At 35.8% G+C, this 14,132-nt stretch overlaps 1 protein-coding gene across 1 annotated transcript; it reads left to right on the top strand.

The window, feature by feature from the left end:
- Positions 1 to 4,902: 4,902 nt before the first annotated feature.
- On the top strand, positions 4,903 to 14,076 carry LOC107887232 (protein transport protein SEC23). Its single transcript, XM_016811411.2, has 12 exons — positions 4,903 to 5,954; positions 6,039 to 6,212; positions 6,973 to 7,134; positions 7,657 to 7,799; positions 8,970 to 9,045; positions 9,147 to 9,319; positions 9,977 to 10,058; positions 10,319 to 10,396; positions 10,757 to 10,918; positions 11,018 to 11,281; positions 12,298 to 12,402; positions 13,431 to 14,076. The coding sequence occupies exons 1-12, from the start codon at positions 5,211 to 5,213 to the stop codon at positions 13,575 to 13,577; spliced, it is 2,310 nt and encodes a 769-aa protein (XP_016666900.1). The 5' UTR covers positions 4,903 to 5,210; the 3' UTR covers positions 13,578 to 14,076.
- Positions 14,077 to 14,132: the final 56 nt, after the last annotated feature.

A 14,132-nucleotide genomic window follows, 5' to 3' on the forward strand; every position in this document is an offset into this window, starting at 1 on the left:
TTTAACTACTAACGTGTTTGTTCCAGTTTCAGATGGGCCACGTCTCCTGGAATTGGTGTGAGCCAAACCTTAATCATTTACCGCCAAATGATAGAGGCATACTCCAGAGAGAAAGTAATATATATTTATATGGTTTAAGTAACGTTGATTTAACTTATCCACTTGCAGTATGTGATATGACTTGACTCATTATGTTATATTGTGCAGTTCTTATGGATGTCGTATTCTGCACTGAACATTGCAACCCATATTCCTCAGTGGGTTCACGCTAAAGCCCAGATGTGGTGCATTAACAAGTCGGTGTTCAGCTCCTTAACTGTTGAGTGGTACAACGGTGATCGAGTTATGCAACAATTTGGGTGTAGACAATTTGTATCAGTTGAGCCACAGCAATTTGTTGATGTTCACAGTAAAACCATGAGGGGAAAACATATAACAGATTGGAGTGTGGAACATCAATCTTATGTAGCACTATGGAATGCCCGGTACGACAAGCTGCCTGAGATGCACTTCTGCTTGTTTGACTTTAGCCCCTAGACTGAATACATGCAGTGGTACATGACTCGATGGCGCATTTATTTATATGGTGGACAACTTATAATGGTACCGGGTCACGGCTATAGACGTGGAAATCAACCTATGGGGGAGCTAGAGGATCAACATATGGCGGAGCCCGACTTGGAGGCCCAACCTTTAAACACATTGGACCAATGGGTTAACACTTTTTGTGATGAGTCACAGAGCAGTTCATATCACTTGGACATTGGCGGTTCAAGTTCATATCACCCAAACACGGGCGTTCGAGTTCATATCACCTGGACATAGCGTGGTTCGAGTTCATTTCACCCAGAGCAACCACTAATATCATTTGATATGTTTGGTAATAACATGTACTCCACCCAGCCTCAGGCCACATTCGATCAAGCTGTCGATCCTCCTGATATGTACAGTCCACCCCAACATCCACCCCGTTAACGAAGGCCTGTAAATCGCTATACCCCGAACGACGATAACACTCCCGATTCTTTCCAATTTTGAGTTATATAAATTTCAAGTGTTATGTAATATTTTTTGTATTGGTTTAAGGTTCCACAACTTATATATTAGTCTTTTTTTATATAATTTATAACATCTATTAAAGTATTTAAAGTTGCAACTATTAATTTTAAATAAAAGCTTAATACTAAATAATACAAACTTTATTTCTAAAAGATCATAAAATGCAAACATCAGGTACAACATTTAATTTCTTTCAGACCGTGAAGATCGACCAGTGTAGACATTTTCATGGTGACATTTGCTCCGATTGTGGCTAACTGTTCTACATATGGTGCAGTGCTTTGGATCAACTTGTTCTCTTATATCCATGTCGTTCTGAATCTTCATTATTGCCGGTCTACCTTTGACTCTCCTACGTAGTGACCGATCTGGCAACATCTCGAATGTAGGCGGTTGCACTTCCCATGTCGATACATCCCTTAATATGGGGAACTCGTTACTCCAAATACGCAATGTACATTCAAGAGTGTATACATTGTCGATATATTGTTCGACATTCAAACTGTAGGTAGCACATGCTACAACCACATGTGTACATGGATACCGTAGTGTTTGGAACATCCCGCAGTCACACCTCCTATTTCAGAGATCAATTCCGTAGGACCGTGGCGAGATCCTCGACCGATGACTGATATACTCTGTCACTTGAAAAGTTTCCAAATTTCGGGAATATAGTTCTGCATTCATCGACCTAGACCTTTGAGTGTTTTCTTTCATGGCATCCCTAATTTTTTCGACATACACGTGTCCTGCCTCTAACTGTTTTGCTTGTTTCAACCCCATTTTGGGTATTAAGGTTTCTAGCCTGTAAAATGTGGCTAAAAAATCCGTTGAAATTGGTAAGTGACGCGTACACCTCAAGACGGAGTTAATGGCATCAACGAGGTTAGTTGTCATTTGACCATACCGGTACCTCTTGTCAAAATATTGAGCCCATTGACACGGCTCCATACTACCCCACCACTGTCTGAGAGAAGGATTAGACCCCGCCATATCAATCTCTAACCTCGCCAACTTATATCGAAACGGTGTGTTTTTAGCTCGTATCTTACGTATGTATTCTGATAAAATATATTACCATTCGAATTAGGAAATGGGCTCGAAATAATTACAAATACAAATTTAAATATGATATTTTTACCCATCTTCATAATTCGTTTGTGCCAGTCTTTGTTCTTGTACTCATTATAGAAGTTGACAGTGATGTGACGAATACAATAGACAGACCTCCACGGAACCTCTGATTGTGGAATCGCAGCAACAAGACCCTTCGATCTATCGGAGATAATGCAAATGTTGTCTTGCCTAACAGCATGTCTCCACAAGTTTTGAATGAAATACGTCCACGATTCGGAGTTCTCGGACTCCATGATGGCAAAAGCGATTGGTAGTACATTTCCGTTACTGTCTTGTGCAACTGCAATCAGAAGTATCTGCGTGTATTTTCCATAAAGTCATGTTCCATCAACTTGCACTAGGGGTTTGCAGTGGGGGAAGGCCCTAACACATGGATCGAAAGTCTAGAACAAGTTCTTGGGATGTATTCCACTATTATTGAAATCCAACCTTAAAGTTCATTGTATGACTCATCTCAGTCGCCGTACAATTGTTGCATAGCAATTTGTTTCGCTCACCATGCTTTCCTGTACGACACTCTGTACTGAAATCGAGCTTGTATGTCTGCAATCAATGTTGACACAAGAATGATTAGGCTATCTTTCACTAGTAGCATGATGTAGTTGCAAATACTTTTGGCATCCAATTTCTGGTGGTCTTGAGACATACGTGCAACAGTACATGTATGACACCCTTCTAATTTTCGTATTTGCCACTGTTGAGTAGTCTGTATAAATGCAGCTCGAACTCGCCAACCACACCCATCGCCACCTCTCCAACATTCCCCAACATATAATGTCGGTGTAGATTTGACAACCTTGTAATCAATCGACAACTTCATGTTGTATAGTTTGATGGCAAACACACAGTTCGCCTTGTACTCGAACTGTTGCCCAACGAACAACTCCTCGAACTGTGAATTTACCGCCAATCTATGAGCACGTACTATATCGGCGTACACAAGAAACTCGGATGCATACCCTGCATCTGGATCTACGTTTAACATGTCGCCCTCAAGTTTATTTCGTAAAATAATACCACGACTCGGGTTATTGAATAAAAGGCCGTGAACATCTTCAACCTGCTCTGGGCCTTCATCATCGATATCGTCTGGAACCTCATCAACATCGGAGTCACTAAAATCTTCAACGTCTTGATCAGAATCTTCACCATTATTGGTCATTTCTCTAACATTTGCCTCTATGCTTATTATCACCTCCGGATGTATTTGTAGACAGGGACCGGGAGTAGGGTTGTTATACGAACTCCCACCATAATTAGGATTTTTGGGTATCTGCGATGTCCCTTCACATTCTAATTGGTCTGTCATCCAACATTAAGATCAAAGTCAAATTCGCAATGTTGACTTATTGGACTAACATTTTCAACAGGCTTTAAGTCTGCTAACTCGGTAAATAATTCAACTGGTTGAGAGTTTTCACTCCCAATCGACCACCATATTTCCATCATAGTGCCCAAGTCATCATCATCTAACAGCTGCATCTCACAAAATTTGAACGGATTTGTAGAGACTGGAAACTTGTAAAATAATTTGGACATCTCCTTTCCACAACGGATAGCTATTTTCGCACTGATCTTTTTTTTCATTTCTGCTAGCTTCACATTTTTTTTGAATCGCAAACCTACTCTTTGCCGACCTTGAAATACACAACCAATATCATCTTCTATAATTTCACCATAAAAAAAGAACATACACCAAAAACACCTCATTATTCATCTTGAATAGATTTTTTTAACTCTCTTAGTAAACACAACAATTTCACTATTTTATATATGGTAGAGAACCAAAATAAAATATTAAATTTTTATATTAAAAGAATATAAAAAAGTACACTTTAAAGTAATGGAGGCATTTTAAATGGCTCCACCAAATAAAATATTAATTTTTAAAATTTTAAATTTAATTTTAAAAAACGTTTGAATATCTTTAAAATTAATTTTAAAATTAATAATTTATAAAAATTATATTTAAAATTTAAAAAATATTTAAAAAATATATTTAAAAAATTATAAAACAAATAATAAATTTGAAAGTTCATATCTTTAAAAATAATATATTTTAAATAATTTAAAAATCATAATTTAAAATATCATAAAATAAATTTAAAAAATATTTAATATTTAAAATATACATTTAAAATATTATAAAATTAATAATAAATTTGAAAGGTCATATCTTTAAAATATTTAAATGTTTTATATTATTAAAAAATATATTTAATATTTAAAAAATAATATTTAAAATTTTAAAAAATATATATTATAAAACATTTCAAATATACATTTTAAATTTTTTAAAATTAATAATAAAAAGTAAATAAAATAAATAAGAATAAAGATAAAACTTAAAAAAAGTAAAAAAAATAGAAAGAATGGACAAAAAAAAAAGTAAAAGGGTGTCGGTCAATCTAGTGGCGCCAAATGAAATGACTCTAATAAAAAATAAAATTTTTTTAAAGTCTCTCATATTTAAAAAATTATAGTATTTTTCTAATATTTATACAAGTGGCGTCATTCTATATAGTTCTACTAAAAAATTAATTTTTTTCTAGTTACTGCCGTGGCACGTTGGTAGAAACTCTTTAGCTCTACCAACTTTTACTATAGACTATAAATTTTAGATTATTTTTTGTGTTTAATTAAAAAAATAGTTGATTTTTGGTTATTTTTTATAAAAAATCCCTCATCGGTTATTTTATTTGAATTAGTAGATAAGTGTAGATTTTTAAAAATTAGGTTTGCTTTTTATTTGAATTGTTATATTAGTATGGATAAGTGTAGATGTATTTCATTATTGTTTGATTCTATAATCCAATATTTGATCTTCCGGTGACCCCTTTCACTTCAGTTTCTCATGGGGTCGACATAAAATCTGTAAAACAAGCAAAAAGGAAATAGACCCTAAATTCTCATTCACTCACTCGGTTACTATTATGTAAGAATCTGAAAAACCCTAGAACAAGTAACCTTTCTGAATTTATCTGGTTCCAAGTTGTTTTCAAACTTATCGGATAATGGCGAACTCCGATCCCGAAGGGGTTGACGGCGTACGGATGACATGGAACGTCTGGCCTCGCACCAAGCTTGAAGCCAGCAAGTGCGTCATTCCCTTGGCCGCTTCCATCGCTCCGATCCGCCCTCACTCGGACATTCCTACTCTCCCTTACGCTCCTCTCCGCTGCCGGACATGTTCCGCTGTCCTCAACGCCTATTCGCGCGTTGATTTCCTCGCCAAGATCTGGATCTGTCCGTTTTGTTACCAGCGCAACCAATTTCCGCCGCATTATGCCATGATCTCCGAAACGAACCTGCCTTGCGAACTCTACCCGCAATATACCACCGTGCAATACACGCTTCAAATGGATCCCTACCCCAACAACCCTTCCAATGCTCCTCAATTGCAGCCGGTTTTTGTTTTTGTGTTAGACACTTGTATGATCGAGGAAGAGCTAGTGTTTGCTAAATCGGCGTTGAAACAGGCTATTGGATTGTTGCCGGAACAAGCTCTTGTCGGTTTCGTATCTTTCGGGACTCAAGCACTTGTCCATGAATTGGGGTTCACGGAAATGTCGAAGGTCTATGTTTTCAAGGGGAGTAAGGAGATTCCCAAGGAGCAGGTTTTGGAGCAATTAGGCCTCCGTGCTGCTGGGGGGCGGCCAACGGCTGGATATCCGAAAGGACTGCAAAATGGATTTACGAATACAGTTGTTAATCGGTTTTTATTGCCCGCTTCTGATTGTGAATTCACGCTCAATTCAGTGCGTTTTGATTTATTTGTTGTAGGAATTAGTTTTTCCAATGTTTGAATTCTTTTATTTAGTGGTCGGTTGATTTCAATGTAGCTCTTGGATGAGTTGCAAACGGATCAATGGCCCGTACAAGCGGGACACAGGGCGTCTAGGTGCACTGGAGTGGCCTTAAGTGTTGCAGCAGGATTTCTTGGGGCCTGCTTGCCTGGTACTGGTGCTAGGATTATTGCTTTGGTTGGTGGGCCATGTACTGAAGGGCCAGGCACGGTAATGCCATTAAATTTTCTGTTTAGCTTCTGAACTTTCACGCATTCCACAACTTAATGAAAGGAAGTATTTATGTTGCCGGTGGTGAGGCATTTGCCATTCGTTTTCTTATGAATGGTATTTAATTTTTGGGATGTTACACCAACAATATGTCATGGTTGAGATGGGTATGATTTGTCGTAATTAGCATGAACTTTATTTTTCCCCCAATTTTGAATGTTTCTGTTCACTCCCACACACTAATATATAGGTGCATTTTTCTTCTCTCTATGGTTAAAACTATTATTTCCCTAAAAATGATGTGAAGTTTCTGTGTCATGTTTCTTTGGGGATGATATTTGTTAAAAGTTGCAGGCAATATAAACAAGCAAACTGGCTCTGTAATTACTTTTTTTAGAGGTCATGTTTTTGTTAACATTGAGTGTGTGTGCATTTACTTTGTGCAATTGTTTTAAAACAGAGATTCTATTTCATTAATGTTATTCCTGTTAACTACCTTCTTTCTGTCTCCGACCCTTTGATGAACTTTTATGTTAGCTTTATAGTTAAGTAGATCTTGTCCCCCGAATATTTACTTTTTCTTTGGTGCAAGATGAATGTTGGTCTTAAATACCTTGTAGTTGTAGGAATGATTCATACACAACTGTGATTGAATTGAGAAAATGGAGATTGAAAAGATATTGATTTGAGCATTGCTCCTGGTTTAATTTGTATTTCTTGGCTGTCATCAAAATGATACTGGTTTATGTGATTTTTGCAGATTGTATCCAAAGACTTGTCAGAACCTTTACGTTCACATAAAGATCTTTTTAAGGATGCTGCACCATATTTTAAGAAAGCAGTCAAATTTTATGATAGTCTTGCAAAACAACTGGTCGACCAGGGTCATGTTCTTGACCTTTTTGCATCTGCACTTGATCAGGTCTGTCTTGTCCAACTTTTAAGTTCTCTAATGAATCTGTCATTCTGTCTCTATGCAGATCTAGATTGACTTGCATCAATATGCTTAAGTCAGATTTTCAATGTGCCCAATTTCATCTTCTGTCCTCTCTGGTTAAATGTTGTATGGCTCTCTTAATAAGGATGGATTCATTTCCAATTTTTTTCTGCTGCCTTCTAACTGATACTATGGATTAAAGAACCTGTTGAAGCTGATGGGATTTAGGACGTAATTTATTTGGAAACCTTAAGTATCCTATATAATTTAAAATTTACACATTAGATAAAATTGTGGAAATCTGAGGACATGTCTTTAATTGCCATTTTTTTTTCAATTGGTGGCTTGTGATGAATGCCTTATTTTACGAAAAACTGTGGATGCTAATATCTAGTCCACTTACCATTGGTACTAACCTTTTAGTTTAATGACAATTCCTATTGAGATTAACATTCTTCAAAATGTAAATTGTACATAAATATGTTATGTCTTTTTGTATGTTCTTAGGTTGGAGTTGCTGAAATGAAAGTTGCAATTGAAAGGACAGGTGGACTTGTTGTTCTAGCTGAAAGTTTTGGTCATTCTGTATTCAAAGACTCTTTCAAGCGTGTCTTTGAAGATGGGGAACAGTCTCTTGGCCTATGTTTTAAGTTAGTTCTTGTGCCACATCTAAGCTTCTTGTTCAACTTTGAGTTTACTTTTGTCTTATTCATGCTGTTATAAATAACTATATAGTTGCATTCTATTGGTAAGTTCACATTTTTATTCCAGTTCTAATTGTCCTTGTGTTATTTGTTGGAGTTCTAGATGCCCTCATATCTTAGTTGTGGCACCATTCTGCACTAGGTGATGCTACTGTTAGAGAATGTAAAATTTTTACATACCTTGCTGACCTTGCAATTAAACAGAGAACAAATTTATCAAATGTCAGAAAGCTGCATCTGTGAAAATGATTAAATGCCAGTATTCTATGTTGCCATAATTATGTTGGCTTAATCAATCTTCCTAAAGGTTTCAAAGGTGAGTGCTTGCATTGTTGAAAGTAGTACAAGTATTACAGTGCAGCAATGGGAGTGTCCTTGCTGGTTTCTGTTAAATTTCCTGATTTTGAATTGAGCATTGATTGCCATAAATGAACTAACTCCCTGTCATGGTTACCCGTTAAATTACTTTAGCTTTAGTTTTGCTATTGCTTTAGGTTAATTTTTGTATCTGCATGCATTATCTGTAACTTATCTTCGGCTGTAGTTTTAGAGACCCAGAAATATCATCTTTAGTTTAAAATTCAAACTCATTCTTTGGTGGACTTCGAACAATAAGATAGTTCCTTTCTTAGCATAATATGGGAAATGCTGAAAGAGTGGTTATGAACGTAAGCATTTCTAGAGAAGGATGGGTTTCCAGTTAGGAGGTGCACCAAAGATCATCGCGAGTCATTTCTCTTTGTCATACTGATGGTTGAGATAATGGAAGGCATATTAAATATCTTGGTGTATATGCTAATTGTGAATGATTATGTATTGGCTGACGAGATCAAAGGGTATAAGGTAGGGGTTCAAGTTGATGTTGCATGGGGTGAAAGGTTGAAGGGGATATAAAAGAAACTCAAGTGTGAAGGTCATAATTATTTGTAGCTATTAGAAGAGGATGGTGGTGGATGGGAATAATTGGAGGAGGGTTCAAGTGTACGATGTAAATGATTCCATGTCTTGGTTCTTGTAGCTGACCACAAAAGGATTTGGATATTGGGATTAAGGCTTATTGGATATTAATTTCAAACTCATTCTAAGCTCTCCTTTTCTTTTTAATTTTTCTTTCAGTGGCATGCTTGAGATAGGTTGTTCAAAAGAGATCAAGGTTCAGGGAATCATTGGACCTTGCACATCATTGGAGAAGGTTGGTCCATTTAACAATCTAATAACATATCTTACTCTAAACTGCAGATTCAATCTACTTGTATTTATGGAGATTTAAGCTGATTACAATGACTGTTGCAGAAAGGACCTAATGTTTCTGACACGGTCATTGGGGAGGGTAACACGACAACATGGAAAATGTGTGGCCTTGACAAGAGTACTTGCTTGACAGTTATATTTGATCTTTCATCAACTGATCAATCAAATGTTCCAGAAACTGTGAATCCACAGTTCTATTTGCAGTTTCTAACAAGGTTTGCTGCATAAACTCCTTGAAAGGCTCCTTTTTATTTACCTTAACATAAATATACTTGATTTCTTTCTTTGCTTTGTTCCTTTAGTTATTTGATCAGCCTTTTTAAGGCATGCACCTAGGTGTTGCACATTAGTGCTAAATGACAAAAGCGCTTCACACCCATTTAGGCAAGATTCATCTGATCAAGCGCACACTTTTTTGTGCTTTGGCATGCTTTTATATAAGGTAGTAGGTGTCCCCCCCTTCCAAAAAAAAAAACTGCCTGATTGAAGTTCTTAAATTCTTAAATTTTTCATTAACTTTTACCTTTTATAGTGAAATAATGGGACGATTTCAAACTTTCTTCGCTTCAATGTTTTAGTGTTAAACAAGGTAATCATGCATATAGAAAAAAGAAAAAGTTATATGGTTTGTTGTATAAATTGGAGTAGTGTTTATTATAAGGATTATATATGTTAATCTTATTTTACACGCAGACATGCTTTCTCTGTCTAATACACGCATACAAAAACACACTCATTCTGGCTTGTTTCTCTTAGGTGAGAAGCTTTTTGTTCCTTTTGCCTCGGGCCAATATAAGTGTTAATGCACCTGTTGCATGCCTGCACCATTGACTAAAATGAATTTGATTGTGATATTGTTTATCTAATTGCAGTTATCAAGACCCTGAAGGTAAAACACTTATTCGAGTTACGACTGTGACAAGACAATGGGCAGACATTTCTGTTAGTACTGAGGTTAGTATAGATTGTCTCATTTTTGTACCTATGATTGTTTAATTAATTGTCTAAAACAATTAAGCATACCCCCTTTCTCCGTTTCTTCTATTTTGCGTTGTGTTAAATATGTCCCATTTGGTCATATTTAAGAGGTTTTGTGCCCCTGGGATGTTTATGTCATTACCATGTGTCTTGGTCTGAATATTTGATCGATCATGTTTGTTTGAGAAATTTTTTGAAATTAGTTTAAGCTGACTGCCAATGTCTCTCCATTCTAGGAATTAATACACGGTTTCGATCAAGAGACTGCAGCTATTGTGATGGCACGAATAACTTCCCTGAAAATGGAGACAGAGGTAATTTAAAATGTCTTGTATTCTTTTGTCTAGTTTTCCTGTATTTCTTATTAGGATGTATTCACTGTTGGCCTATAGTATATAGCTGATACTTTCTGCTTAGTTCATTATGCTTTTGTTTATTGAATATTCTCCACTCTTATTATATATATTCCATGCTATGGATAAGAACTTCCTCTTAATGCTTTGCCCTATGTTGAGTGGTTCTCTTCATTTGCTTTTCTCCTACCCCCAGATTTCTCACTAGTTATATTTTCTATCTATTATGTTTTTTGCTCCTTGCCAATACAATGACACATTTAACTGTTGCTTGTGATCACACTTTTTAATAATTATTATAGCTTTTTTTGTTTCATTTAGGAGGGGTTTGATGCTACAAGGTGGTTAGATCGGAATCTCATTCGATTTTGTTCCAAATTTGGCAACTACCGGGAGAATGATCCATCATCTTTTTCATTAAACCCTTGCTTTTCTTTGTTTCCTCAATTTATTTTCAATCTACGGCGGTCACAATTTGTACAGGTAATTGCTTCTTTGTTTCTAATTTCCAGCCTTTTTATAATATTTAATCAACCTATGTTTATATACGAGTTTTTTTTTTCCGTTCCTTTTGTGTGGCAGGTTTTTAACAACAGTCCTGATGAAACTGCATATTTTCGCGTGTTGTTAAACAAGGAAAATATTACTAATGCAGCAGTTATGGCTCAACCATCATTAATATCATATTCGTTCAACTCACCACCCCAGCCAGCATTATTAGATGTGGCTTCGATTTCTGCTGATCATATTCTCTTGCTGGATTCATATTTCAGTATTGTTGTTTTCCATGGTATGACAATAGCACAGTGGCGCAACATGGGTTACCAGAATCAACCCGAACATCAGGTATGTTTGTTCATGTTAAATCTGGAGCTTAATGTAAAAGGTTTTTATAGTATCATTACATTGATAATGTGCAAAAATGATTTTCAGTAAACATGCCTGATGTTGGGCTTCTTTTAACATTAAGATAATAAAATTGATCACTTTGAGTTCAAGATAAGCTGGAGCTGTAGGATATCTGATTTTGATGCCTCTCTAAGCCATAAATAATATTTTATTATTCTTGTGCTGATATTACTATGCCTACGAGAATTTTTATTCTAAACTACTGACAGTCTACAGAAGAAAACCCCTTATACCACCACCTTGTAGCTCAGAAATGGAAACTATAAGGTTAATCATAATGGTATTTGTTAAGATGTCTGAATTTCTCTAAATTGGAATATGCTTTGTTGGAAAAGGCTGGTGCATGGTTGTGTTTGTTGAAATGACTCTTGTCATTGTATATTGGACCACTTTATAGGATTAGTGAAGTGTTTTATGGATATTTTATGATGTTTCGTTTTCTAAAGCTAAGTTATCACGCATATTATGTTTATCTGGCAATGTTTTACTCTAAACTCTAGGAAGTGGGTGCCAATAAGATAGTTCTATTTTACTAGGCAATTGGCTTTTTTTATCCTGGTTCTATTGTTACTGACTCAAGAACTTTTACTGGTAATTTTTGTATTTGCTACTGACGTTCTCAAATTCATGTTGTGGTTTATAACCTAGTTGCTGTTTTTCAATGTCAATTTTCATCTGTATGATGTCCCTATTTTTGCACCTTTTATTCTGGAGAGTTAAAATTTGTCTTACAGAAGAACATGGGGCCCTTTTTCCTGTGACGAGAGAGATAGTTATGGCATATTTCCTTTTCTATTTTTTGATCTCTGAATTACAATATTATATCAGATCGTCGGGAATATGCCTGTTCTTCAATGAAGTCTTCAGTACTGCTATAGTTCTATAGTTTACCACCCAATTTCTAAGTTACTGCAGTCTATGATTCTATTTTCTAAAGCTATATTTTTCAACAGGCATTTGCACTTCTTTTGGAAGCACCCCAGGTTGATGCCCAAATTATTATTCGGGACCGCTTTCCTGTCCCCAGATTGGTTGTATGTGATCAGCATGGATCCCAGGTGAGCAACTTTCCTTAAAACTGATTCTTACCGGAGATATCAAATGTGTCCTTAATTTACCCTTACGAATTTCGTCTTTTTTAAATAGATTCCAAGTATCACTTTAATCTGAATTATTCTTTAATTTTTCATCTTAATTATTCTTAAATTCTGCAAATTAATCTTTTAGAAAATCGAGTACATTTGTGAACTCTTTGTACCAAATTCTCATAAGCTTGATTATTCAGCATTTCTGGTTCATAGTATCTTCTGTGGGTTTAGCTTTGATAAATTTCTTCCCCCTGCTTTGACATGATCATATTTTGTTCATCTCTACCTTTCCTTCGGTCCAAGGTTTAATTGGGTAGAAGCATATGACTATCCTAATATTTCCTTATATAATTGTTGTTTTTTGATACTTAAGGTTACATGTGTTTGATGTGACTCAAGATGTTGGTATAAGGATTTGAGTAAGAGCCACTAAATACATGGAAAACCTAGAACAATTGAATGACATTCACCCTGACCCAAATCGGGGTAACATAGGTTTTTTCATATTTATAGGGAATTTGATCAGGCTAGCAATAGATGACGGATTGTACCAAGTTTTTAGTTTTATTTTTCTTGGCTTATGGATTGTGTTCCTAGTTTATAATACTCAATGCAAATATGTTCCTATATTTGTTATTGCTGTCTTGGGCTGAGCTATCCTTTTTCCTTAGTACAAGTATCACTTTTTAGGTACACTAAACATTCACTATTTAGCAACACTATAATGTGGCTGCATGTTTTGATCAAGTTCTGGTGTTCCATGTTGTGAACCTCTTATAGACAATGTAACTGTTGGGTCTGAATCAAAAACAATAGAGGGGTTTCATGTTTGTGTCTTTGCCACATTTGAGTGCGTTAACTGAACTTCTGCACTTGGCCTATGAAACCAATTCTCTATTTTACCTCAGAGGCTTAAACAGGAACTGATTTTGTGTGTAAAATAAATAGCGCTTTTTGACATTACCGAGCAGCTTGCTTATTTATGTTTGTTTTTGCAGGCAAGATTTTTATTGGCAAAGTTGAACCCATCAGCCACCTACAATAATGCCACCGACATAGCTCAAGGATCAGATATAATCTTTACAGATGATGTAAGCTTACAAGTCTTCTGTGAGCATCTTCAGAGATTGGCTGTGCAATCTTGATTGTAGAAGCTAGTCCAAAGGCTTGGGTTTTCGGAATGGGAAATTCCCTTGTTTTGAGTTATATGTTCTCCCTCACATCCTCTGTCCGATTCGGTTCTTTTCCTTTCTTTCCATCAAAATCTCATGAAGCAGATTTGAAAAAGAAAAAAAGAAACAATAAGAATAGCTCCATATCATTCTTTGGGGCTGCCGGGAATGTATTTGCTTTCATGAACAGATACGACAATGGACCCAACAAAGAGGTAAGTCGAGTCTAGTTTTTCGACAATTTTAGGGAAAGTAAGGTATGGTTGAGGATGTAATTTTGAGGATCCCTGTTTCACTACCAGCAATGTCAATTAGGGTTCTTTTGTAGCGTGTACTGAATTTCAGGTCATATATACACTGGTTAGGGTTAAGACTCCATTTTTAGGTTTTTGAGGTTGAGACCTTAGTTAACGTTTGGTCGTTTTGTTTGTTTATATAAATATACATATACGTATATAAATACGTTTCAGCCCATACTTCCAAAATTCAAAATATTCTACTTTTATGTAAAAAAAATTATTATTGATT

The sequence above is a fragment of the Gossypium hirsutum genome, chromosome A03 (genome assembly GCF_007990345.1).
Source record: "Gossypium hirsutum isolate 1008001.06 chromosome A03, Gossypium_hirsutum_v2.1, whole genome shotgun sequence".
NCBI lineage: Eukaryota > Viridiplantae > Streptophyta > Magnoliopsida > Malvales > Malvaceae > Gossypium > Gossypium hirsutum.